Here is a 27982-nt window from a genome sequence, read left to right as displayed (position 1 = left end):
ATAACAGCGCGACGGAAGTCCCCGAAGCTGCTCGTTCCGAAGATTGCCGACGGCGCTCGCCGGGAAGGGGCGGAAGTCGCCGAGGCGGCCGGCTCCGGAGATTGCCGAAGAGGGCCGCGGGGAGCGGCGGAAAGGGCCGAGGCCGCCGCCATAGAGGCTGAGGCAGAGCGGAGCCCGGGCAAGGCCGAGGCGCCGCCGCTCCCCCGTCGCGCGCAGGTAGCGGCGGGCGCCGCGCGCGGCAGGGGGGGAGGGGAAGGGAGAGGGCGGCGGCGGCGGCCCCTCAGCGCGGGGTGGGAGGCGAGGCCGTTACCGGCGCCGCTGCCGGTGCCCTTGAGGGGCTCCGCGGCCGGCCGGGGCCCCGCTGGGGCTGCGGGGGAGCAGCGGCGGCAGAGCGCGGCGGCGCCTCCAAGGTGACCCCGCCGCGGCCGTTAGCGATGTCGGCCGCGCTGAGGCAGGCCGTTGTGAGCCGTTTAGCGTGGTGGTTTTCACCATTTTTTACATCAGGTGGCCATATATATGACGTATCTGTGACATACCTATAGCTATACAAACAGAAACACACCTCTTCTGGTTCAGCAGAGTTGCTTCTAATTCCCCTGCTGATATAGGGCTGTGTTTTTTGCGACTGTTGCAGAAGTTTTCGCTCTGCCCGTTTGAAAAGTTAGAAAACGTTTGAAGTGGCACAGCTGTGTTATTGTTTTCTCTCATGTCGACTGTTAGCACCATGCTTCGGCTGCCCGCCGTCCGCAGGACCTTGGCCGGTGCTGCCCAGGCCTCCCAAGTGTGCGGTAAGCGTCTCCACGCGTGTGCGGACAGCGGTGCAGTTCACTTGTGCTCTCTTACTAAGGGGCGTGTATGGGTGTTTCCTGTGCGACTCGGTGTTTTATGGTGTGCTGTTTGTAGAACTGGGATTGTCTCAGCATTGTATGCCTGTAAAGTAAGGAGCGCGGGATCTGGCAGTTTGCACTTAGCAATAACTGAATGTTTCGTTTGTTTTGTTTTTCCGTGTCTCCCAGGGCGCACCACTGCCACAGCAGCCAGCAACCAGATAGAGGTGTTTGTGGATGGTAATCCTGTACTGGTGAGCCCAGGAACCACCGTACTTCAGGTGTGAGGAATGGCATGCTCAGTTTTTCTTTGACTCCCCATCTCTTCTTTTTGCTTTGCAGCCTGCTGTGTTCCATATGGCAAAAAAACTTTACATTTTTTCTTGCAATTCTATAGGGGTGTTTTCACTGTCTGCGAAGTAGTTTCATGTGGCAGAAATCATTTGGAGAGTTCAGTGTTTGAGAAAGAAGTATCTGCAGTGGCTGACTGAAAGAAGAGGTGTACAGCTTGAATCCAAACTGCAGAAGTTTCTGCAATGCGATAACAGACTTGGATAAATTCTATTTAAAATTCTAGCTGTTACAGATTATGGTGTCCTTTTTGAATTCTGCTCAAAACCTATAAGAAATTATGGCAGCCATCTGTTTTTTGTCTGACGTGAACTGAGCTGGTAGTCTTTGAGAACATGTTAATTTTGTGCCTTATTTATTTTTTGGAATGGTGTCTCGGGCAAAGGATGTTCTCTTAAGTTATTTGTTGTTATGATTCAGAATGCTGCTCCTGCAATGCTTGTTTTCTTTGTGTGGGAAGAAATGGAACCTGGGTCTCCTAGCCTGTACTCGTTATTGTAGCTTTTCAGGCCAAATATTAAGTCACTCTTTTTCTAGTTTACTTTCTTTCTCAGCAGCCATTAAGCGAAGGCAAAGTATAATTAATTAGAACATTAACATCTACAACCTGTATTTATTTTAAAATACAGCCTTGGCTCTCTGGATACAAGTTACTGATTTATTTAGGCATTAGAACTCCCCAGGAGGAGTCTGATATAATATATTTCTTAAATGCTGTTTTCTTTAATTTATTTATTTACTTATTGCTTACATGTGTAAATTTTTGTAGAAATCCTCAGAAAAATTAGATCTTATTGGTTCTTTTTTAATCTGAGTGTGCTTTGCTGATTTCTGAGTGATGGCACATGCCCGTGTTTTGAATTTGGCAGTGTTTTTTGTGGCAGTTTTGGTACTATAGCATAGGTTCCATCTGACATGGGGATTTCATGCAAGAAATGACCCCTTCATCTGTTCTGCGGAGATCTGTTGTCTCTGTCCTCCTGTCTCTTCTTCAGACATGGCATAGAAGAATGTTTCAGTGGCTTTGAGGTTCTAGTGAATGTGAAGAATGACTATGCTTCAGTATTTAAAAAGTCCAATGCACTTATAAAGAGTATCCACGTTGTTGAATCATCTGAAATTATGCCCGTTGTTGTTTCCTTTAAATTTTTTCCAAGTATGCCTTTTATGTACTTTTCTTTATGTATGCTGTCTTTAAAAAGGGTTTTTTTGTTTGTTTGTTTGTTTTTTGCACTGGTGTCCTATCTAATGAGAAGAATTCTCTCTCTGCTTGGAGGAAAGGAAAGAATGAAGGAGAAGCCAATTTTAATTTCCCCAATCAATTATGCTTTTTGGAAAAGACATCGTATTTACAGCTCATAACCTGACATATTCTTGCTTGATCACAATTTCTTATTTTTTCCTGCAAAAAATAAAAAATTGTAGCTACTTTTAAAGGTTGAGCGCACTTTATTGGTGAGAACTAAAACTATTGTTATTTGAAAACATGAAGGACTGAATTATATTTATGAGGTGGAATTGAAGGCTCTAACTCTAATTTAATTTTCCTTTGTTTCTTCTTCTCCATAGGCCTGTGAAAAGGCTGGAATTCAGATACCTCGTTTTTGTTACCATGATCGTCTCTCTGTCGCTGGAAACTGTAGGATGTGCCTTGTGGAAATAGAGAAAGCTCCCAAGGTATTGTATGGTTATTATAGGAGTTACGGTTTTCTGCTGTGCTTAGAGCTTAGTTGAAATCTTGTAAGTAATTATTTGGACAGTCATCAGCACACACATCTTTGTAATTCAGCTGCTGTGAGCAAATTTTCCCCCTTTCCCTCATCTAGCTTCATCTCAGTATTATGTACAAAGTTATGCTGTTCCACAGTGATTGTCTGCTTTTTGGATCTGTGGATCAAAGTCAATTCTCAGTTTCTTATGGATCACCTTGCTTCTGGAGATTAGCATTTGATAGCCATATATTTTCGATCAGATGCATTTTTATATTCTGTAATTCAGGCTTCAGCTGCAGATTTTCAGCTGATACACAAGTAGTATACTTCAGATACTGTTTGAATTCAGCTGTGAGGTTAGTGTCTGCAGGTTTGTTCTATTTAATTAGAAATTACTTATTTGTCTGTATTTTAATGCATTATCGTACCATTGATGTCTACTGTACTACTATAAAATATTAATGGGCTTTAAGATTGAATGGCATCTTCAGCAGTATTGTTTTAAGAAGCCTGTGCAGATGGTTGAGGCTTTCTTTTTGAGAGCGCGGCTAACAGGCAGTGAACAGACGCAGCAGTTTGTGCAGCAGAGTCTGGGCTCTGCTTAGAACCTCTGATAACCTCAACCTGAATTCCATAGTTTGAGCTTTACATGTCTGGAAATGTTGGGTCGTCACTAAAGACTGAAGTCATGATAGTCCATATCATGATATGATAGAATGGGTGGATTCATTTTCTGAGCAGGAGTATTTGTTAATCTTGCAGTAGCCTTGTGAAAAGTTTATGTTAAGACTCTCTGAATGTACTTTGGAACAATCTAATAACTCATACTCTGAACTTCCCTTCTAGAGGAATTTCAGACTCTACTAAGTCTTTTTGATCAGCCTTGTATCTATTACTATTGACTTTCTTCTTGATGTAACTACTTGAATTAGAACCCCAAAATGTAAAGCTGTCAAAAGTTTAAAAAAAAAAAAAATCACAACAGCCAAGCCCCACACACCTTCCTGTTTACAGGCCCATGAGGTCTCTGAGACTGAAAAACAGCTTGCTGTCATTCTTACTATGCTGTCTGGTCAGGGAAACTGAAAGCTTCCCAGGATACTTGTTGGAAGCATAATGTTCTCTTCAATATCTGTGTAATCAATGATTCTTGAGACTGTATTCAGCCTCACCTCAATCCCTGGAAAGGTGATGGAACAGCTCAGCTCATCCTGGAGGCCATCTCTAAGCGTGTGAAGAATAAGAAGGGGATCAGGAGTAGTCAGCATGGCTTCACCAAGGGGAAATCATGCTTAACCAATCTGATAGCCTTCTATGATGGAATGACTGGCTGGGTAGACGAGGGGAGAGCAGTGGATGTTGTTTACCTCGACTTCAGCAAGGCTTTTGACACTGTYTCCCATAACATCCTCATAAACAAGCTCAGGAAGTGTGGGTTAGATGAGTGGACAGTGAGGTGGATTGAGAACTGGCTGAATGGCAGAGCTCAGAGAGTTGTGATCAGTGTGGCACAAAGTCTAGTTGGAGGCCTGTAGCTAGCAGTGTCCCCAGCGGGTCAATACTGGGCCCAGTATTGTTCAACTTGCTCATCAATGACCTGGATGAAGGGGCAGAGTGCATCCTCGGCAAGTTTGCTGATGATACAAAACTGGGAGGAGTGGCTGATACACCAGAGGGCTGTGCTGCCATTCAGAGGGACCTGGACAGGCTGGAGAGSTGGGCGGAGAGGAACCTTAAGAAGTTCAACAGAGGGAAGTGCAGGGTCCTGCACCTGGGGAGGAATAACCCCTGCACCAGTGCAGGTTGGGGGCTGACCTGCTGGAAAGCAGCTCTGCAGAGAAGGACCTGGGAGTGCTGGTGGACACCAAGTTAAGCATGAGGCAGCAATGTGCCCTTGTGGCCAAGAAGGCCAATGGTATGCCAGGGTGCATCAGAAAGAGTGTTGCCAGCAGGTTGAGGGAGGTGATCCTTCCCCTCTCCTCAGCCCTGGTGAGGCCACATCTGAAGTACTGTGTCCAGTGCTGGGCTCCCCAACACAAGAGAGACATGGAGCTACTGGAGTGAGTCCAGTGAAGGGCTACTAAGATGGTTAAGGGACTGGAGCATCTCTTATATGAGGAAAGGCTGAGAGAGCTGGGACTCTTCAGTCTGGAGAAGAGAAGGCTGAGGAGGGATCTTATCAATGTGTATAATTATCTGAAGGGAGGGTGTCAAGAGGATGGGGCCAGACTTTTTTCAGTGGTGCCCAGCGATAGGACGAGAGGCAACAGGCACAAACTGAAGCACAGGAAGTTACGTCTGAACATGAAGAAAAACTTCCTTACTGTGAGGGTGACTGAGCACTGGAACAGGTTGTCCAGAGAGGTTGTGGAGTCTCCTTCTCTGGAGATATTCAAAAGCCGTCTGGACACAATCCTGGGCAACGTGCTGTAGTGACCCTGCTTGAGCAGGGGGATTGGACTAGATGATCTCCAAAGGTCCTTTCCAACCTCAACCATTATGCATTGCTAGACTACTCCTGTGTCTGTAGGTATAAATTTAACATGCTTGAAAACCAAGTGTAGTGTGACATAGCTGTCATCATGACATAGCTAGGGATGCATTTTGTTATTCTGGTGTGGTTCATTTCCTTGAAATAGTTTCCATGTTCAAAGCCATAACTTGGTTCTTAAAGGCAGTGGTGGAATTAACCTTTCTATGTAGCAGATTAATATATATGACTTCTAGTAACTTTGTATTGGGTAGACTTTCTTCTTTTCTCCTTGCAAATGCCTTTTTATTTCTACAAAGTATTAATAACAGATATCTGTGTAAGGATTTGGCGGAGGGGAGTGGATTGTCCTTACTGAGAGGAGATATGTTGCATTCATGTATGGTATTTCTTCCTTGTTATGATCATTGCAGCCAGTGGCTGCTTGTGCCATGCCAGTTATGAAGGGTTGGAACATACTGACAAATTCTGAGAAGTCCAGGAAAGCAAGGTACTCTTTTATTATTTATTTATTTATTTATTTATTTATTTTTAAGCTTCTTGTAGCTGATTAGTTGTACCTGTCTACTTGTTAAATGGTGAAAAGTTAACATTAACTGTAATTCTTGAACCCAACAGAGAGGGTGTGATGGAATTCTTGCTGGCAAATCACCCATTGGACTGTCCTATCTGTGATCAGGGTGGAGAATGTGACCTACAGGTACAACATCCAATTAAATTATGTAGGCTTATGTAGTAATGCTCTCGTCTTGGGTGAAGCTGTGCTTTCAAGCAACCTGGATATATCTGTATTTTTTTTTGTCTATTCTAGGATCAATCAATGATGTTTGGCAGTGATAGGAGTAGATTTAGAGAGGGAAAACGTGCGGTTGAGGACAAGAACATTGGACCATTAGTCAAAACAATCATGACTCGGTGTATACAGTGCACTCGATGTATCAGGTAATGTCCTTTATTTTTTATTGGAGAGAGTACTGAACAGGAGTATTTATATCAATTTGTTACTCATTACTTGTGAAAGAAATACCACCAGGGGCAGTAAGTTTTTTATTTCTTTTCTGACTGTACTTAAGAGTTTTATTTCTGGTAGACACTGATAACTGGTTTCCTAGAGCTACCAAGCAGCTGTCATAAAGGAGGGAGAGAGGGAGAGAGAGAGATAGACATGGCCAAAACATGAAAGCGAAATCAGAATTCTACAAGGCCAGAACCAGTCCCATGTTTTTATTGCCAGAATGGATTTTAAAGCATTAAGTGACTTTCTCAGCAATAACTGCAAGATTTACTTATTTTTGGCAGCCTCTGGTAGTCATCTTTATGCTTTTCTGTAGTCCTGAGATTCTGCACCAGCCAAATGGAGGAGAATACAATGTACCTGCCTAGTTCTGGAAAGACCTTTTTAGTTATAGCTAATTTTCGACTCAGACTGAAATTCAATGACCACTGAACTGGTCTGTTTATTGATTTTAATCAATAAACTAGGAAAGTTTCTGCAGCCTCATCTTAATGAAATTCTGCAGATGGATAGTTCTGCTTGTGATGGGACAATCTAAATAATGGGGCAATCTAAATAATTGCCCTCTTGCAAATGTATGAACTGATGCTAGTATTTCACCTTAAGAAAATGAGATAAGAGTTGAAAAATATGCTGTGTTGCTGTTGTACATTCCAGATTTGTTTTTCATTCTCTTTGCATCTACCAGGTTTGCTAGTGAAATTGCAGGGGTAGATGATTTGGGAACAACTGGAAGAGGAAATGATATGCAAGTTGGTACTTATGTTGAAAAAATGTTCATGTCTGAGTTATCAGGAAATATTATTGATATCTGCCCAGTTGGGGCTCTTACCTCCAAGCCATATGCCTTTACTGCACGTCCATGGGAGACGAGGTATGTATCTTAACTCATATCAAAGGTACAAATTTCCCTGTATTTCTTGCCTATGCTTTATCTTGGAATATGTCCACCTATGATATCAAGAGTTTTCTCTGATTTTTATTTTCTGCATTTTGTTATATACTTCTCTGTAGATTGAATCTAATACAAATTCTGTTACTGAAGTAAAGTTTGTCTTAAGAAAAAGTCAAATTCATCAACACAGTAATTGGTGAGGGTATTATTTTAAGTATCTTGTGAAACTAAGCTCTGTTATGTATATCTAAACTTTTTTTTAATGTTTGTTATACAGTCTATTGCTTGTATACTTGTATACAAAAACCTGCAAATGGTGCATTTATTCTCCTAAACAGGAAGGTAGAGTCCATTGATGTTCTTGATGCAGTTGGAAGCAACATTGTGGTGAGCACAAGGACGGGAGAAGTGATGAGAATTTTGCCAAGATTGCATGAGGATATCAATGAGGAATGGATATCTGACAAAACAAGGTGCGTGGGGGTTGCTTGCATGCTGGCGTGTGGGTTTTTTGTGTGTATGCACATGTTAGAGATGCTTCACAGTGCCAGAGATGTTGACAGTAGTGACCTTTTGGATTCTGCTGTTAATATTATAAAGATAAGGTGAAGAGTAGTTGGTAAAACATACTTTTAATACTATAATTGTAGTTAATGCGTTTGCTAATATCTCCTTTTTGTAGATCTTTTATTACAGGAACTTTTTTTTGTATTACGTTTTTTGCTTGTCTTTGAGAAGGGAAAGTTAAGCTTTGGAAATGTGGAAAATGTGGAAATGTTTGTCATGGTTCTCTTCTCTAATCATTGCAAGCTGTTAGAAAAGCCCAGTCTTTTGAAATATTTAGTATACACAATTATCTTTGCTTTTTAATGTTAGTGTTGTTCACTCAGGTTTGCCTATGATGGTCTGAAGCGTCAGAGGCTTACTCAGCCAATGGTCAAAAATGAGAAAGGACTGTTTGTTTATGCCTCATGGGAGGATGTATTAACTCGTGTTGCTGGTGTGGTAAGAATAATTCTCAATCTATGTAGCATAAAATTAATTTGTAAAGYTGGGCATAATATTGTAATAATTAATACGAAAGCAACTATATAGAAAAGAGCTTTTCTTCCCCTCTAAGATTAGAGGGAAAAATTTGACTTCTAATCTATTGTGTTTCCACTTAATTCTCTTATCTTTGGAATATGAAATGTGAACTTCCTAGTTCATGGATTAGACTATCTGAGGAACTTTGTTTTATGATAATTTCTCTCCCAATACTCCTTATTCACTGCCTGCATGTTCTTGAAATCATTTCATTTAAATGGGAAACTAAGCTACTTTTTCAGAAATGCAGGAGGTAGCCACTTTCCTGAATTATTCTGATTTATCTGAAGACTCTTAAAAATTTATTTAGACTCTGCTATCACCACTTTTGCCATCAAAGCCATTAATTCTGCATTACTTGTATCTGAATTGTGCTTGCTTCATTGCTTTCTCTGTGTGGTGATTGATTCTGCTGCTCAAATGAAGTGCTGCATGACCACTCTGGGTTTTGATTAAAAATTTTATGTGGGAGGAAGTAGAATTGAGTAACTGTAATTGAACTTTCCTCAAGGATGTTCAGGTTCTTTTTTTGCCTGTGGTACAGTAGCAGGGTTTGTTAGAAAAACTATTACTATACCTGCTCAAATATTACTTCCAAGTTCAGTTTGCTACCTGAACTTGTGTTATGTAAGTTTATTTTCTGTCTACACAGTAGCTTCGCGAAAATAAAAGCACTAACCAATCTTCCTATCTTCACCACACCAAATAAAAATTAGTAATGTTTGAGCAATAATTTAAGTGGGAGAGACCTGGATACAATAAACAGAGTTGGGCTTTGCTTATGCCAAGTTCTGCTTATGCTGGAGCTGCTGCCTTGCAGAAGTGAGATACTGCTGATTAGTTTCTGTGTTACTCAGTGCACTACTGGCTTTGGCACATTCTAATTTAACAAATATTTACTTGAGTCTGGTGGGAGTTTATTTCAGTGAGGTCTTTTGCTGGTGTTCATGCTTTTTCTCTTTCCAGCTCCAGGCTGTCGAAGGTAAGGATGTAGCAGCAATTGCAGGAGGACTGGTAGATGCAGAAGCACTGATAGCACTGAAAGACTTGCTGAATAGAGTAAATTCTGATATGCTCTGCACTGAAGAGGTCTTCCCTACTGCTGGAGCTGGGTGAGAATTCAGGCAAAGTTTGTCTGTAATTACTGTATTAATAAACTTTCCACTCTGTGAAGCATCTCCTAAGATTCTGAAATCATCAAGGATAACAATTACAGGTTTCATTAGAATTACAATAGTCATTCATAGAGCGTATTTATTGATTGTGAGTAGAAGCACAGTCTCTACTACAGGAAAGGTTGCACACTTTATATATTGAGGCTGCTGTAGTTCAAGAGTAGGCTATTCAAAGCTAGTTATATGCTCTGTTGTAAAATGAATAAGTTAGCCAGAGTCTACTTCTATTAATGTTGTGAAAACTACCAGACAATTATTATAATCTTGTAAACTGTGATAATAGCAGATTAAGTCTGTGAAGGCTTAGAATATGTGTAAATGGAGGAAATACTTACACTGTAATTTCTTTAATATTTGTTGTCTCTGATATTCATGAAAGGGAGGGGGTCCCACTTTTTATTTGGGTTAGTAATTTGGACAGGGAAATCTTTCTCTTTTTCTTCCTGATACGAAAAAATATTTTGGACACCTAGAATCTTTACTTCACTTCTTCATTCTTCCCCTTTACTGAATTTTCAACTTCTTGCTTTTCCCTTCTTATATCTTTTTTTGTTACAGCACAGATTTACGCTCTAACTACTTGCTTAATACCAAGATTGCTGGAGTGGAGGAGGCAGATGTCCTGCTTCTGGTTGGCACCAATCCACGCTTTGAGGCACCACTTTTTAATGCTAGAATTCGAAAGAGGTTTGTATCCTTGGTGCTGACTAGGCATGCAAACGCTTCTGCGTTTGTCACAATGCTCAAGTGAAGCTGCAGGCAGTAAGCAAGAGCGTTCATCTGGACAAGACTCCCTAGATTTTGTTCACCTTTTAGTAAAGGGATGGTGATATACGTGTAGACAGAGGGGGTCTGTTCTCTCTGAAATGTATAGTTATGTTTTGTTCATTTCCACTGTGACATTTTACATAAATTCATATACTCAGTCACTTATTCCTCTGTTAAATTACACAGACCCCTCAGATTTTCTGTCTTATGAAAGTTTGTTAAAGCTTATTCCTTAAAGAATAATGTTCAGAATCAGTTTGCACAGAGCTGTTTTTTTATATTGTTATAGTAACAAGCCAGACTTACTGGCTTAGAAGCAATAATTCAAGTTTCTTTGGCAAAGAAGTAATACAGTGGTTTCTCAAACTTTTAAAAACATAGCTAATTCATCATAAAAGAATGTGTCATCAGGAGATAACTGAGCTTTTTAAAAAAAACAACCCCCCCCCCAAAACCATGGACCTTTCAAAATATATCTTTTTTTTTTAATCTTAATTTTTAAGAGAAAAATAGCAATTTAAATTTGAGAGGTTCATGTCTTTTATATGTCTGTGCAATGAGAAGCAGTAAAAAATGCAAAATTCCTAACTAGCTAGTTTTCTTTCTATATATTAAAGAAATAAGTGGATTCCTAAAAGTGTGAATGCTGTCATATGCAAATTCTTTCCTTCTACAAATGATCTTAACTTCAATTCTGAAATAACCAAGTTAGATCAAATAAAGGAATAAACTTAATAGTGGCTGTAGGCCTTTTTCTGCCTAACTCTGAAAAAGATGTCGTACCGTTGTAGTGCCTCATCTAGTGCATCCTCCCCCCCCCGCCCCCCAAATTGGCAAAAGTTTGAGGGGAGGAGGGAACTGAGTTAGGAAGTTCTCATGTGTAAGGTAGGTTGCAGTACTGGACCCAGAATGTACCTAGAGAACTTTTTCTTTGAAAAAGCTTAAACTTGCTTAGCAGACAAAATAATGCTAAATTGTGTGTTACCAAAACAGAGACTACCATTTAAATTGCTTTGAAAGAATTTGCATCCTATTTCTAGTTATTGCTGAAATTATGTTAGTGGTTTTGGTTGACTACAACTCTGCATTTCGTTGATTTTTATAATATGTTTGCTGTGTTTTCAGCTGGCTTCACAATGACTTGCAAGTGGCCCTAGTTGGCTCTGCTGTGAATTTGACCTACACATATAATCATCTAGGAGATTCACCACAGATACTCCAGGACATTGCTTCTGGAAGACATGCGTTTTCCAAGGTACACCCAATTTAAGAATGTGACTGTTAGAGTTCAGATGCATTAAATAATCTGCATTACCCACAGAGATGGATTTGGTGAGAAGTACCTTGTTGTATTATGGGGCTATTTGCTTTTAATCAACTGCAGAGATGAGGCAATGATTAGTGTGCACCAAGTGTTTTGTGCAAATTGTTTAATATGTTAATATGTTGTTTAATAGATTCACGCATGTAAAACTTTCTAGTGTGTAAAACTCCAGAAATGTGACATGGGCTGTTTCAGCCACTGTTGTTTCCACTAAAGTGTCTGGTTACCAGGAGTATAGCGTTGTACTGACAGGGTAGCTCACTGCTCTGGCAGTATCTCTCAGCTTTATGTCTAAATGAAACAGTGACCACTTCAGCTCTGTAGCTTTGCTTGGAAGGCTTATGTAGAAAGTATAGGATTTATTACATTATCTGCACCAAGAATTGTCTTCAGAGCCTTAGAATTCATTTCTTGTTTCTTGCCCTGCACAGGTCCTCGACCAGGCCAAAAAGCCAATGGTGGTGGTAGGTAGTGCAGCACTTCAGCGCAGCGATGGAGCCGCTATCCATGCTGCAGTTTCCACCATTGCACAGAATGCCAGGACTAAGAGTGGTGTTGGTTCTGACTGGAAAGTCATGAACATCCTTCACAGGTACACTTTAAAGCTCTTTTTGAGAGCCTTTTCATTTGCTTATGCTGGGCCTACATGTTACCACAAAGTACGTGTTCAGATTTGTTTGTATACATCACAAGAGCCTTACCAGGTTAGAACCTATAGAGAATAAAAAAGTAAAAGTACAAGGTAGCAGAAGCCTTTTATAAAAATGGGTTTCTTGACCTGACAAACGTTTCAGGCTCTCTGTGAGATTCTATTAGGGATAACTTTAATTGTAGAGTTAAAAAATCTAGCAGTTTAGAATTCAAGAGAGCTTACTAACATACCAGAGCATTCAGTGGGATGCACAGCAGACTAATGCTACTTGCTAAATGATTACTTCTATCTGGAGGAAAAAAAAAACAACCAAAATGTCAATAGTGTCTTATTAACATGGCTTCTTATAATATTCCCTTCACTGTGCAGGTTCTTAACTAAATAGCTGGTTTGCTTTAATGCAGGGCTTTTGATCTTAGTTACTCAGTTTATTAGGGTACTATTCCTGCTAATATGCAAGCTTCTCTTGTGACAGTCCTTCTTGTTCTCTGTTTCTAAAACTCCAGTTCTGTCTGACTGTCAAATTGACAACTTCTTTAAAGGAAAAATGATTTCAGCAAATTTAATGGATCTCAAGTTTGGGCACTGAATGATGTTATTCTGCCAAAAGCAGCTTCATTGATGTCAAGAAGAGGGCTTGGTCCTCTGAAGAAAAATTGAATGTAAAACCCTGCTAGCGAAACTGCAACACTTAATACCAAAATATTGATAAGTTAAAGAACATTCATGCTACCTTTTTTTACATGTAGTGTTTGGCAGTCTTTCATATTATCAAGACTTTTGTGCTCTTGGTGCACTATCCTCTCTGCCCTTATTATAAAGAGCAACTTAATTTACTCAAACCTGTATGTGTGCCTGTAACAGACAAATGTGAGTAGCAAAGGGCTCAAGGGCATAAAAGTCACATTTTGGATTGTTTTTAGGAATCAAACCGAAAACTACAGCTGAAGAACATTAATAGGGATAAATCCTATTTTGTATAAGAGGAGAAACATTTTTCAATTTATTTATTACAACAGTAACATTCTACATAAAACCTTTTTTTCTGTAAAATATAATTGCAAACCTGGCACCTGATTATGCAGTATAGTGCAACACTGGTTCTTTAGAAAAGACTTCCAGAAAACAATGATGATTTTGCTCTTTCTTTTAAGAGTATTTCTCCATGTGAATAAATGAATAGTGATGAAATGGTGATCTTAGATACTTCAGAGTGGCTGATGGTCCAGCAGTTGATGTGCCAAATGAGTGCCCTAAATAAAAGTCCTTTTGAGCTCAATTCATGACTGAAATGTGAACCTTGGTGTTCAACATGACAAGCGAGCTGTCTGCCACTAGGATCTGGGCTGATCTCTGCCTTTTTTTGCTATCCCATCTTAAGTCAGAGGAGATCCCCAGTGAAGCCTTCAAATGGCATCAGTTTGTCAGATGCAAAAAACACCTGATATTCTATCAAATGCTCTGTCAAAGTTCTCAACTGCCTTTATGCTTCATTTCCCCCCCCATTATGATTAGAGTTCCTGTGTCCCTCTTAAATATCTAGTCAAAGAAGTTAGGTCTGTTCTGATGGGAGAGGGAGAATTCTGAAATAAATTGCAGTAATAATGTTTGTCCCTACAGGGTTGCAAGCCAGGTAGCTGCTTTGGATCTGGGTTTCAAACCAGGAGTGGAAGCAATTAGGAAAAATCCTCCCAAAGTATTGTTTCTCTTAGGAGCAGATTCGGGTTGTATAACACGTCAAGATTTGCCAAAGGATTGTTTTATCATCTATCAAGGTAATTAGTAGATGTAATTTAAGAAATGTTGCTGTCTAAAAGCTGGAGAGCGAGCCTAAACAGTGGCATATTCTTACAAATATATATGACCCTTTGATAAATTCTAGTCTTTATTTTCTGCCAAGAAATGAAATTTCTGAAACATAACTGAGATACTGATTAACTGTTTCTTAGGTAAAAATGAGAAACTGTTGATGACTAATAAGGGAATATAAACCAGTTCAGCTTGCTGGAGCAGAGCCTCAAACGTGGCAAACAAAACTGCACTGGTTCCCAGCTATTCTATCATACCAAAAGAGGGCCTTATCTTAATTCATCAAGTATCCTTGTTTCAGGAGTCCCCACAAATGCTCTCAGGTGAATGACTATAGAGACTGAACTGCCATTTACTACTGCTTGTAGTCTGCTTATTTTCCACAGAGTAACAGGCAAGAAGGACTTCAGAGCAGTCAGCCTAATAGTTTGTATATCACTAGTTACGTAAAGCTTAGAAACCTCTTTTTACAGGGAACACAAGTTCTGTATTGTTAGTAGAGCGTTCCTCTTTAGTTTGACGTACTGATGGCTTACAAGATTGTGAACGGTTTCCTCTTTCCATCTGTTAGGACATCATGGGGATGTGGGAGCTCCCATGGCTGATGTTATTCTCCCAGGAGCAGCATATACAGAGAAGGCAGCCACATATGTGAATACTGAGGGTAGGGCCCAGCAGACAAGAGTAGCTGTAACACCTCCTGGGATGGCAAGGGAAGACTGGAGAATTATTAGAGCCATCTCTGAGGTACTGTTCTAAATTGCTTCCAGCAAAAGTATACTGAGTGGTTAAGTTCCTTTTACATTGAAAACTGTTTCCAATAAGAGGTCCATTTTCAGGGAAATGCATGCCTAAATTCTTAAGGAGTGATGCTTTGTACTGAGTCCTTTCTTAATTCTGTGGGGTAAATGGTACTGTTTCCTTTTTGAGACTACCACTAATGTTGTAGCTTCTGTATGTTACTGGAATGCACAATGGGTGAAGTGTTGTCTGCAAATTCTGCTGGTCTTTGTAAAGTGCTTTAGAGCAAACTGCTGGGAGGATATACTTTCTTTTTAGAAAGAAAATAACCTGAGCTCTGAGAATAGTATCATCAGATAAGGTAAAAAACATGCTTACTAGTCACTGGGAACAAGATGTATTGCTAGTTGTTTCAACTTTTATCATTTTTGTTGGTGAGCTAGGGAAAGAACAAGCAAGATTGCCTATACGGAAGGAGAAGAGTGCTGCTTATCTTTTCTTGTCTCCTTCTTCCCCCCATCCCCCCCCTTTGTACAGTGAACAGGACAGTGCAGCTTTTTAACATGAGGAAGTCTTAACTGTAGGCATCAGAAGCTCAACAAAGTGCTAGAACTTTGCTTTAGTTTGCACATTGTAACCGCTTAATATTTTACAAGTGTAGCTGGCTTTCTGCTTTTAATTTAGGTGTTATAGATTAGTAATTTATAATACTGTGTATTAACCCCCTAGACTTGATGGCATATCTTTTTGTGAAATTATTTTAGCTGGCTGGTATGACCTTGCCTTATGAGAACCTTGATCAAATACGGAAGCGTTTAGAAGAAGTATCCCCTAATCTAGTCCGATACGATGATGTGGAGGAGGCTAACTACTTCAGCCAGGCAAATGAATTGTCCAAGGTAACCAAAACCAAAGCACTTAGTTATGGTTTAGTGCTATTACATAGCTTGATGCTTTTTGTAAGGAATGGACTTGCTGCATATATAGTACTGTAAGCATACCTTGAATTGTAGTGAATGCATACTTTACTAAAGAAATGCTTTGGCAACAAGGTCCTATCACAAAGCTGACTCTTAACTTTTTTCCCTTTCCTGCCACAGTTGGTGAAGCAACAGCTCCTTGCTGATCCTCTCATTCCACCTCAGCTCACAATTAAAGACTTTTATATGACAGGTATGTAGAGTACAGCCTTTTTATTATGAAATCAGCCATACCTTTCAGTTTGCTTTAGAGTACGATTCTTATGAGGCTTTTAAAGCTTTTCACTAAGATGTGTAAGAGTTGACTCTTCAAACAAAACTTCCCAATAAAATGATTTGGAATTTGCATGAAGTGTAGGCTGTTGGACTGTATTTTCAACTAAGCATTTTTTATTTGTACGAAGTCCTGTTTTGAATCTCTTGCATACTGTGTTTGGGTTTATATATCAAAAATGAACAGTTAACATGCTGACAAGTGTTTGGTTTTTTTGTTTGTTTGTTTGTTTTTTTGCAGATTCAATCAGTAGAGCATCCCAGACAATGGCCAAGTGTGTGAAAGCTGTTGTTGAAGGTGCACAAGCAGTAGAAGAGCCATCCATCTGCTAGATACTAATCAAACTGCTACCAACTCCATCCAAGTACTTGTTGCAGTTATCTCCTGTGACTGCTATATATATATATATATTTTTTTCTTTCAAAAACCATTTGCTAGGCAGTGGTATTTTTCTTTTCTTCATTCACATTTTCATCAGTTCAAGTAGTCCCATAATACAGGATTGTTGTGTCTGGACAAAACACGCAGCATTCAACTTACTGTACCTATAGGCAGAGTACATGATTGTATACAAATAAATTATGATACTAAACAATCCATTATATATGTAATTCATATAGCCCATGCTTCTTGCATGAAAATAACTCAGTAAGCAACTCAGAGTCAGAGTTGATAAGAACAAGTTTACGTGGCAAAAAATAGATTGCAGCTTTCTTCCAGAGCATCTAGGTATTTTAATTTTAAGCACTGATGAGGGTGTGAAGATGTTACTGCTATAATGCTCTTTCAGAGCAAATTGTCCCTTTTGGAGTCAAACACACCTGGTTTATTTCAGAGTTCAGACCTACCACTGCTGTAGATATTTGTATGTTTCCCCATTTAGTTGCAATAGAGAAACTATTCATGGGGGAAATAAAAATAATTTTTATGTCATGAAGAAGACCAAGCAATTTTTGCAGAACTCCTTAATATTAAACTGCTTTTAAAACTTAGCAAAAAGACAAAGGCTTTAGCAGCTTTACCTATATGAGTTCAAAGACAGAAAGGATCTCAGAATAGTTTTTCTGTGCAATGGTCCTTTTATAGCAGAGTGGGGGTGGGGGCTGTGGGAGTTTTTTGGTCTTTTTTTAAATGACTTTAGAACAATGATTTCTCTCCTCTTACTATTTTGGTTAATGTCACTTTGGAAGAGGGATAGCTTCCCACTCAACAGGATACTAGGGTAGTAATAATTTAGAGTAATTCTTCCAGGAATCATGCAAACTGGAATGTTATTGGAAAGCCATCTCTTCCAACTTTCATTAAAAAACAAAAAAACCCTAACTTTGCACTACATTTTTCAGTATGGAATACCACTGAGCGAATGAGAACTCTGCTATAAAAGTCTCAGCTTTATAAAATTCCTTTATGCTCTGTCTCTGAAATTTGTGAGTAACAGGCAAGTAACTTCGTAACAACTGTTTTCTTTCTGCTGGGAAGTTTATCCCAGTGCGGCCCAGTCTGTTTTTACGCTAGCCTACTAAGTCTTAAATATTGGATGTTTGACACAACCTGCCTTTTTCCCAGTATGAGCAAGGTCAGTTCTCTTGGTGATAATAAAATAAAAGCAGCTACTCACTTCTATTAAAAAATATCACTGTGCATGTTAGTGAGACATCCAGATCTACAGTAGTCTATTTTTAATGTGGCAGTTCACAGAACCCATTAGGGTGTATGTCCGTATCTGTGACTAATACAGCATAAAACCTTCTTGTTGCCCTTGTGAAATGTTACTTCTCACGAGGGGGTAGGTAGGAGGCAAAAGAATGTATGAGAACATATACCAAAGCAAGCAGTTGGCTGTTCTCACAGATGGTAAGATTAGGAGGAAAAGGTGCGCCTGAGTCCCATATTCAGTAAAACCTTTGGTTCTCAGGTTGCTAAGGAGTAAACCTCTCCAAAAATCTCACACTGTACAAATACTAAGAGGAATAATTTCAGCTGTGTAACAACTCAAGTCAGTCTTTGTTCTTCTTCACTATAAAATTTTCACTTTAAAATTTATAAATGTCCAAAAGCTTTAGAGAATTTCAGATTTATTTTTTTTTTTGCCTTACATGCCTTAAGTGGGAGCTCTGGCACTAATTACTTTTTGTTTTGAAAGCTCTGCATCCTTCATTTAGTGTTTATAGGTGATCCTTATTTCAATTCAGGAAGCGTCTAGCCCTTATCTCAAGGATATAAAATGCCTCTCTTAAAGATGAAAAGGATATGAAGCACATGTGGTTGTGCTGTCTGTCCTGCTTCTACCCTCATCCCCATCTAACTAGTCATCTACTATAAAACTTTCAGCCAAATTTGGTAACAGCAACAAGGCTGTCTACAAATTTGGGTACTGGAAACTGGATAGTAAAGAGAAATCTAAATTAGCATTCTTATCAACCATGTTTACAGTGCAGCCCTTCCCTTATCTCTTGTTTGCTCTGGTGCCTGGGTAGTCAGTGCACATGTGGACTTTTGCCCAGCCAGTGGTGAAAGGATAGCAGGGGCCTGCAAAGGAATGGACAGAAATCTACAAAAAAGGGCTATTCATGCAACTTAGCTTTGTTTATTAAAAAAAAAAAAGTCTACAGTTAGTGCTAATACTTGCTGGTTCTGAAGCTACAACCTCTGATTAAAGCAGAGCATTATGAAAATAAGGCAGTGAACAGCTGGGATAATGGGACATGAACCCTATCAACGTATTGCTCTTTAACAGTCAAGTAAAGGCTTGTTTAGGTAGGTGATACGTTGCATGAACAGTCAGTTCTGTGGCTGCAGCTAACCTCTGCATGCAAAGTAGTGGCTGCATTTCCCCAAATTGTGCTGGGGGGTCAGGGATTGCACGAGTACTTTATTGTAGCACTAAAAGCAGAACTAAATTTGCCAAATGCATCCTTGGTACCACCTGGTGGCCAACTAGCAGAATTCCTCACTGGTTGGGTGGCTGGTTGTAGTGCAGAAACCTTAGTCTTGCTTCCTCCTTTACACTCCTGCCTGCACAGGCAGCATGAGAAGGAATAAGTATATGCCTGGAAGAAAAACGTGTTTAGTCATTAAGTACCCTCTTCTCTCAGCATAGCACTATGTAAACATAGCTCCTGCACTCAAGCAATTAATTCCCCCTGCCAAACACKGCTTAGGTTAAACCTTGCCCTTATGTAGTCTTGTCTTCAGCAGAAGGTTGTGGGCAGAGGAGAGGGGAAAGGGTGTGTTAATTCAAGGTAAAAACCTACTAAGGCATGCATATTTTTAAGCAAGCTTGGGCTGGGTTAACACTGGCAGTCAGATTAAAGAGAAACAAGCAAATGCTTCACCCTGTGCCCTCCCCCCCCCATCAAAATAACGTAGGCAGACTCTTAGGCATGAAATATGTAAGTCTAAAGCTATGATTCAAACAAAGCAGAAAAAAACTCTATTCAATAGCCACCCTCCTGGAAGCACCAACACCCCATGGGTACATCCTAATAGTTCTAGATGGAGACTGCTTTAAATCATGGACAACTTAGCTTCTTTGTATTACTATAACTATAGTTATATGTGTGTGTGTGTGTGTGTGTATATATATAAACCTATAGTTTTTTAAATATATATTATATATATAAAACTATATATATATAAAAATATAAAACTATGAAAACTATAAAATGTGGTGACACATGGACAGTGAAGTCCAAACTGAGGTACGTTCTCAGCATGCCTTTGAAAAACCTAGCTGCACCATTCACCAAAATACAGTTACGACTGCCTTGTTTTTAAGTGTATTTTGAAGTGTAGCTCAAGGCAGAAAAGGATGTGTATATAGCATTTCCCCAGGAAGTGAAAGATTTGGGATCAGTACCTCTTCTGAGGCTGACAGTTTCTTGCAAGGCAAGAGTAAAAGAGAGTCTCTTAATTCTTGTTTTGTCGTCCTTGGAATGTGCAATTAGGTGAAATCACCTTCAGTGAGACGGGGTGAAAGACTGAATCTTTCGAGGCACAGACAGGACATGAATAGAAGTGCTAACAAGTAGGCTGGTAGATGAGGACTTGATCGTGACTACTATCCTGGAAAAAATGCAGCAGTAAGTAGGGAGTTATGGACAGCATCTAAAAGCTGAGTACTTACTTACCAACAAAGTGAGCTATTTATCAAGATTACATTTTATGGAGTAAGTTCTCTGAGTTACCAGAGAAGTTGCCTTGTCCAAGGCAGTAATTCCTATTAAAAAAAATCTTATGTATACAATTTATCTTCTCCAGCTATCCACGTACAATGTCAATGAGGCATAGGTACCTGTGGGAAAGGACTTAAATAACTATTCACAACAGTAGAAAGTCACAAGGAAACTTTTTGTTTGGAAACAAACCCTGAATCCTTCACTGTGTGTGAGGGCTTATATAAGTCATGGTCCTGTCATGTAAGGTTTTGTCCAAAAGACACTTTACAGTAACATATATTAATTGATGGAATGACTGTTGGTGATGTTTTTCAAAGTGCCTGGGTATCCAAAGCACCATGCAGCTGAGCATGACAACAGAGGAACGTCACCAATAGATTCATAAGAGACATACATAAAACCTTGCGATTTAAATGCTTTATGAGTGACTCCATAGTCAGCACAGCCAGCTATGTGAAACACACACTATTAATAAATATCTTCCTCTGGCTACATGCAAGCATCCATTCTATCAGTGCCTAATGCTGAGAAACCTACTGAGATTTAGAGACCTTTCCCTGTTCTAGCCTCCTTGTGTAATGAGACATTCTAGCTGACAGAGACATCCCTCTAATGCTAATTCTAATTTTGAATATCCTCAACTCATATTTCAAGGAAATTTTATTTCTGTCTTGTCACCTTCTGTGCATCTGTGTCAATGTTTGAAACTGATCAGAAATGAAACTAGCGCATCAAAAAAATACACAGAGAAAAGCAAAACACTTCATATATAGCAAGTAATTTTCAAAATTAACTGGCATGTCATGACCCTATGAACTCATTAAACCTTATGCTTTTGATGTTTGCTAAACTCCAACTATTTCTGAAAAATACTGTCCTGTATGCAGTTTATTTCAGAATTATCCATCACAAGGTATTTTATACTGTTCTTTGAAGCATCTTATACTGGCCACTGTCAGAAGACTGATAGATCACGGATTTGATCCAGCATGGGAATTTTCATGTTTCTAATTTGCAGTGATGACCAAGACCCTCTGTAACCTGAATGTAAAAGTGTTACTGAACTAAGACCAAAAAAAGGATGGGTAACAAAGGGTGTAGCTTCTTCACCTCTACAATTACAGTTAATGAAATATCAATAGACAGAAGCAAATAGCCCAGTAAAAATAAAACAGTATATTTTGAATTAACAGTGGGTTTTCTAGTAAAATGGGACTATATTAGAACATTCTGCTAAGAGCATTTATTCCATTCATTTATTTTCCCATTTAAAGTCTCCATAGATGCCTGACATGTACTCTGGACAACCTGCCCACAATTAATAGTCTTATTATTTTGTCTTTGCAGGGATTTATGAAGACAATACTATTTATTTAATGCAGATTAAAATACGCACTGATAATGAATAGCAGATTAGTAAAGTCTCAGTTAATGACTAGTTTCAATTCATTTCACTATCAATTAATTATATTATCATGCAATAGCTAGCATACATCTGCTCCCAACTGGTTAAATAGTTATGCAATCTTATTCCTACTGAAATCAACATCAATATTCCCATTGCTGCAGTAAGCTTTAATCAAGTCCCTAAGATTCAGGAAAACAAGGATAGTCATCTGTACGTTGTGTTACTTTGCTATATTACCCAAGTTCAGACCTCAAGGCCACTAAAGTCAAGGGAAGCACTGGGGCCTGAGCAAAGGGAGCCAAGCCCAGGCAGTGGCTCAAATTACCAGCCAATACAGTTATCTAACATAAAGAGCTCTACTGGATTACAGGGTTTTCTTGCATATATTTTGCAGCACATTCTGTCCACTTACATCCAGTATCTTTGTGAGCCCTTCTCTGACTTAGTATTACCCAATTCCTAACGAATGGTGGGGGAATAGACTCTAGTGATGGTTTTAAATAAATACTCTGCTGACCTACCAGGTCACTTGTCAAGTTCCTGCAAGACGAAAATAACCTAACGAAGAAAATAAGCCTCTTGACGGTAATACCAGATGGCCCCCTGTGCTTTTTGTGCAGTATGCAGGGGCACCAAATGCGCAGTCTTGGTTACTCTGACATTTCTCGGGGCAACCCCAAGCCTGCCCTGGCAGAGGCTGCGGGGAAGTGGGGTCTGTAAGGTCTGAGCCAGCTGCCTGGCCCATGCAGGCTGGTGGGACGGGCCAGCTCCACTGAGGAGAGGCAGCGTGGCATTTCTCAGCTAAACTTGTGCACACAAAGCCTGTACCTCACCAGTTCAACACAGCGAGGGCAGTATCCAACTGCACACAAACTTTCAGCAGCTGATTAAAGGTACAGCTAGGCAACCTCTTTCAAACATCTTTCCAATAGTTTCTTGTCTATTGGGCATCACTTCCGCACTAATGAGATCATTTTTCTTCCCAACAATGCAAAACCCTCTGCTATTTAGTCTGTGAACTGCCTTGCAATAATTTCCACTTAAGATGTGTTAATGGTTTCTGGGAGAATGCCCTAGATGCTAGACATACTTTTTTTTTTTTTTTTTTTTGATAATACACTCTTTTTGTATACAGCTAGTAAGTGATGTACTTTCATTTATTTATAAAATAGAACTTTTGTAAAAGATTGCAAATATTTTTAGAAAGCATAAAGATACATTTTTGTGTCTCCAAGAGGCCTCTGGACAAACAAAACTTGCCCTACTCCTGGCAGTAGTACTGTGGAGCTGCATTACGGCTCACCTTCTTTGGTCAGTATCAGTTCTTGCAACAGAGCTAGGTTAGTCTTGCAGAAGACTTCTTCTCTGCTACAAGTCAAGCACTATTCTAATGGTATGTATGACTTTAAATGAAATGATGCAAAATGACTTGGGTCTATGAAATGTTTGCCCTATGCCTCCAGCTGTGCTACCTGCCTTGAAGGAATGCATTAAAAACATGGGATTGAAGGGGTTTAGCAGCTGAATGAAGGAGCTGAATTTGTGTCGCAACTTGGGTGAATTTGCTAGTGAAAACTCCTCAGACTACAGACCATGCATTTAGTATAGGGACTCTCTCTTTGATGCCTGGAGAAATGGCAGAGCGTGCCCTGGTTCTCAAATGCCTACGACTGCAGTACATAGAGTAATTGAAATTCAGATATGTTAGAGACAACCACTACAATAAACAGAAATTTTCATGTTAAAGAACTGCTGAAAAATAAGAACAAGCATTTCTCAATAATACTAATATGCTGGGCTTTAATAGTTAGCTTGACCCTGGAACTTACTACAAAAACAAACCCACACAGAGAAAACTGCTGCTCAAGACATTATGTAGAAGAATGTAGATTTCTTATTTATTTATTTTTATTTAACTCATCACACACTTCAATGTGCATGATGAATTCACTTCAATGCGACAACACCTTGAAATACAAATTTGGCTCTATGTATGAAAAATCTCTAAGGATCTTCTACTACATACTTAGGGTGGTTCCTCCCCTTCACAACATTCACGTCTATTTTAAATAAGTTGCTGATCACTTTTGCAAGCATTTGAAGACACTGTAACTGTTTTCTCATGCATGTGTCTTTAAAGGAAGGATAGCAAGACACTGAGATCATAACGCTTCTTGCTGGAAACCCAAGACTTTACCATCTGCACAAGGAGTCCAAGTTACGCTCCAGAAATTTGTGAGATCTGCACTTGGGGTGCCTATGACCTCAGGAAAGAGTCAAACTTCATTTCTTGATGCAGCCTCTATTCTTCTTCAAATAAGTGGTATACAACCTAGAGCAGCTATTCCTTTCATATCAGACTAGCAAGGCTTATTCACTTATTCTCTATGTCACCGCCCTGTGTCTCACTACTAATGTCAGTAAGACACATCAGCAAAGTATGTCTCATTAGCTAGAAACTAGTGATTTGGGGAACATTAATTTTCTTTGACCACTCGGTGCTAAACTGTACAATACACTTACTTGCCAGAGCAGTTCGTCCAGGGATTTGGCCACAAAATAAAGGCAGACAGACCTATTCCTTAATGGAGAAGTGGAATCTGCGCAATTCAATTCTTTATTTTGCACAGGGGATGTTTCTTGCTTTCGGCTTACACACTTTCCTTGTACAGGAGTCATTGATTCTGATTTGCTCTCCAACAAAATTTCAGAGCGCTGCTCTATTCTATCAAAACAACACATCTTCCAAGTTAAGAGGAGAGTCTTGCCCATAAAAGTAATCTTTCCATTTTTCTTTTTAATTCTCCATGAGTAAAGCTAGCAGAATTTGTTCCTTAGGGTGTTATGGTTAACATTCTGCTGTGATCAAAATAATTCAGCAACAGAAGTAATATTTGCAATTTTTAGTAGATTACTGAAAAGCAAATCCTTTTAATGTTCTCAGGTAAATAACATTTTTAAAACAAACTCCTCTGTTCTTACTGCACAGATTTACATTTCCTCTGTTGAATGATTACAGAGTAGTCCACGTAACTAAAAACTAGTGAATTTTTCATCGTTTTGTCCTCCTTAAAAGAAGGTCATTATTTTTGTACAGGCCACTCAAATGTATCCCCTTTCAGTTTTCCTACTCCAAACTAGATTCAAAATGTTTCTCTTTTCCTTTAGCATTAGGTTTCTGGCTTTGCAATTAACACATATCAAACAGAGCTCAGGATGTCACTAGAATGTGTAATGCACCTAAGATGCATGTTTAACTTTATGCTGCAAGTAATCCTATTAAAGTCAATATCTGCAAAATCAAATGCATGAGCTAAAGAAAGGGGTTTATATTCCTTCTATACTGAGGTTCTTAAGTGCTTTCAAAAGCATTTCTTTTACTTGTATCATCTGCATCCTGTATAAAAAATACTGATACTCCTGTGTATGTACAGATAGTCTCAAAAGTACCACAGCAGAACAACTAGTCTGCACTGTGGTATATGTTATCCTTCCTTTTATAAAACACTAAAGATCTCTTAATAGGGCAAGAAAAAGAACTAACTTGAATTATATTTGAATTATACTGAACTACTGGATTATAGTTAAAAGTACCAATTCTCTTGTTTAACAGAATGCTAGATATAAGAAGTCACTTCATGCAGAAACATGAGTTCTGTACTCTAGCAAAACCCTACCGACTTGGTAAGAGTTGTATTCAAGTAAGTACTGAGTGATTCTTCAAACATTTCTGAATTATTAAATAGGCCTGCAAGCATTTGCAGAACTGGGGTCTAAAAATTTGGCCCTTTATTTATTTAGAATAAAAGAAAAGGAAATACTAACCTGTGCTAGGTTTGTTCAACTTCTGAATCCATTGGCACTGGAGATAATTTAATAACAATATAACAATACTGTCGAGACTTCTTTTTTTTTTTTAAAGCATCGTCACAATTAAGGCCAACATTTGTAATCACTGTCATTCCTGTAGTGAGTTCTAGATATCATATATAAAAGTATTTGTTGTCTAAACATCTTACAAAAGGAATCTTTGTATTTCATGTCTCAAAGCACACAATAATGACTGGAAAGATTAAAAAGTGCCCTAATTGTCTCATTACTTCCACATAAACTTTTAAAATAAGATTTAGGAGCAACCTATTGATTCTTTTTTTGGTTTTCTAATGTCGGAGCTGAATAATGCATTTAACGGATTAATAATCTGAAACAGAAAAACACCTCCCTTACAACAACTCCATAGAATGCAACACTCTAGATTATTAAAATATGCTAATTAAACTAACCATAATTAAGAAAAAAAATCAAGCCAAAACAAAAATTATGCACCTTGACACAAACATCAACTGCCTTTTAATTATGTTTTAATTCAAACTAATTTATCTAAATAAAAAACCCACTATAAACACACAAATTTCTCTCACTACCCTAGCTAGGGAAACTCATATAAAGTTTGTTTTCTAGAGGGAACGTTCCTAAATTCAGCAATTAGAAAATGCTACTTTTTTTTTTTTTTTTTTTTTTAAGATTACAGTAACTGAGTAGTATATATATTTCAGATTTGTCACAGGAAGGGGATGGGGGGGCAATAACACATTAAACAATTCAATAGCTTCATTCATATTACTTCAGCTGATTGCAGTTCAATAAGCCTGTATCACCTGAATAATTTTTACAATGGAAAAAAATTAAATAGTGTTTTGCATGTATAGTTCATTAGTTTCCTAATTATTTCCTCTTCCTTTAGGACAAATAAAAAGGCATCTTAGTAGTTCATCTCTGAACAGGACTGTGCAGAATCCCACTGCCAGAAACATTATCAAAGGTCTGCTGAATTCAGTGATCAGTGTCTTCACCTATAGATACACAGTAGCATCTCACATTTTTTTGACAGCATTTCATAAATTTTTTACAATCTAATAAAAGCATCTGCAAAGAAAGAAAAACACAACAGCCATTCTATGTTACAAGATATTGTAATATAAACTAATAGTATTTCTCAACTCTGTAAGAAAGAAGCCAGGAATAATAGTATTCATAAATATCAGGAACAAAGCCCCCAAATCAGAACAATAACTTAAAAAGATTCAAAACAGATTTTAAAAGGCTTCAAAATGCTTAGAAAATAATAAAAAGAAAACTCAACTATTGCCTCCAAATTTCTTGCTATGAGCTTTATTTGTCATATCCCATCCTGAAGGGCAGACAATGCTAAATTTATGACAGACCAGCATAATTTTTCAGATATATATCACAGGTTTCACTCACTTGCATTAAATCCCCCATGGCTTCTCTACATGGCCTACCTACACTCCAGGAGAAAAAATAAAAATAAAATAGCTGTTTTTTTCCTACCTGTACATTCAGTCTGTTTTATTTACATTGCCTTGAGAGAGAGAAAGAGAAGGTAATGATACAGTTCTGCCAAACTATCCCACATCAATCTCAGCTGTTCTACTCAGAAGAGCACCAAAAAAAAAGTTACAGCAACTTCCACATATTCACATTAATTTTTAGAACCATCACCCAAAGACAAAAAAAAGTTATCAACTTTACGTTTCATAAGTTACAGCAAACTAATAATAATAATAATTTTTACGGAAAAACAAAGTTACTAAAAATACATTTTTGACCATACCTCCTTTAATTTTTTTTTCCAGAAAGATGATCTTAACTGGTTATAAAGAAAATTATTTCTTCAGCCACATACCTCTGCGATTTATTTTTATTTAAAATAAGAAGTTACATAAATGCTAAAAAATATGCTGGTTTTGGCCGCTTGGCTCCCTCCCCCGAACTGACACTTTATAAAAACCTTCTGTACTTTTTTTTCCCCCCTCCCTCCCTCTCTCTCTCCCTCTCTACTACCTCCAAGATGGTAGGAAAGTTGTTGTTTTGGAGGGCAGAGGAGCTGCTCTCTGATGTTATGTCCTCGCAGTGCCTGTAGTGGTGCTGTAGGAGGCTGCTGGCTCTCTTCTCGAGCAGCCCCAGCAGCCCTGCCTTCTTTGCTGGAGAATATATTCAGGGATTCCCCTTAATAATCACCTACCCTCTGAGCACTTTGTAGTTTTAAAATAATAAAGAGCCCCCCAAAAGCTTCCTCCCCGCGAAAAGCAGGATCTCCTCAGAGCCAGGGGGGCAGCAGCTCCTCAGCACAGCGCCCGAGCCCATTCCCAGTCCCTCTGCTGGGGAGGAAACTCCGATCTGTCAGCCCAACAGAGGGAAAGGGGGGAGAGCAGAGAGAGGAGAAAAAAAAAGCAGCTGGAAAGGTAAGCCAGGCCCGGCCTGCATCCCCGGGC

At 39.0% G+C, this 27982-nt stretch overlaps 2 protein-coding genes and 1 long non-coding RNA gene across 15 annotated transcripts in view; 2 read left to right on the top strand and 1 right to left on the bottom strand.

Moving 5' to 3' along the window:
* Nucleotides 1-58: 58 nt before the first annotated feature.
* NDUFS1 (NADH:ubiquinone oxidoreductase core subunit S1) lies at nt 59-17423 on the top strand. Of its 4 annotated transcripts, none has more exons than XM_026088685.1 (19): nt 66-216; nt 721-788; nt 1017-1108; nt 2748-2855; nt 5795-5871; nt 6000-6081; nt 6193-6323; nt 7085-7270; nt 7630-7764; nt 8182-8296; nt 9344-9489; nt 10111-10239; nt 11446-11575; nt 12076-12236; nt 13917-14071; nt 14677-14852; nt 15611-15745; nt 15947-16019; nt 16341-17423. In XM_026088685.1, the coding sequence occupies exons 2-19, from the start codon at nt 725-727 to the stop codon at nt 16430-16432; spliced, it is 2187 nt and encodes a 728-aa protein (XP_025944470.1). In that variant the 5' UTR covers nt 66-216; nt 721-724; the 3' UTR covers nt 16433-17423. The 4 variants fall into 4 exon arrangements, with proteins under 4 accessions (XP_025944486.1, XP_025944470.1, XP_025944461.1 ...); XM_026088676.1 differs by having other exon boundaries at nt 635-788; XM_026088701.1 differs by lacking the exons at nt 14677-14852; nt 15611-15745; nt 15947-16019; nt 16341-17423 and adding an exon at nt 14246-14422 and having other exon boundaries at nt 59-216; nt 635-788.
* On the bottom strand, nt 16511-27638 carry LOC112976991. Of its 7 annotated transcripts, XR_003257249.1 has the most exons (5): nt 27552-27638; nt 27039-27069; nt 25512-25548; nt 24210-24411; nt 16511-20165 (listed from the first exon to the last, which is right to left on the bottom strand). It is a non-coding gene; the product is annotated as an uncharacterized LOC112976991 (long non-coding RNA). The 7 variants fall into 7 exon arrangements; XR_003257251.1 differs by lacking the exon at nt 24210-24411; XR_003257248.1 differs by lacking the exons at nt 24210-24411; nt 25512-25548.
* INO80D (INO80 complex subunit D) overlaps nt 27560-27982 on the top strand; it is a 46757-nt gene continuing 46334 nt past the window's right edge. For all 4 annotated transcript variants that reach the window (XM_026088665.1, XM_026088658.1, XM_026088648.1 and 1 more), the window contains exon 1: nt 27560-27952. The gene's annotated coding sequence lies outside the window, so the exon portion shown is untranslated. The remainder of the gene's footprint in view (nt 27953-27982) is intronic.

This window comes from Apteryx rowi, unplaced genomic scaffold, assembly GCF_003343035.1.
Source record: "Apteryx rowi isolate R43461 unplaced genomic scaffold, aptRow1 scaffold_12, whole genome shotgun sequence".
In the NCBI taxonomy this organism is placed as follows: Eukaryota; Metazoa; Chordata; class Aves; order Apterygiformes; family Apterygidae; genus Apteryx; species Apteryx rowi.
This window is presented reverse-complemented; position numbering and strand designations above follow the sequence as displayed.

What these genes read in the sequence shown, in the direction of transcription:
- NDUFS1 (XM_026088676.1), top strand. Translation starts at nt 707, where the DNA reads ATGTCGACTGTTAGCACCATGCTTCGGCTGCCCGCCGTCCGCAGGACC. An exon ending in GTGGAGAATGTGACCTACAG is followed by an intron (nt 6,082 to 6,192) that starts GTACAACATCCA and finishes TGTCTATTCTAG; the next exon opens with GATCAATCAATGATGTTTGG. An exon ending in GTCATGAACATCCTTCACAG is followed by an intron (nt 12,237 to 13,916) that starts GTACACTTTAAA and finishes TTGTCCCTACAG; the next exon opens with GGTTGCAAGCCAGGTAGCTG.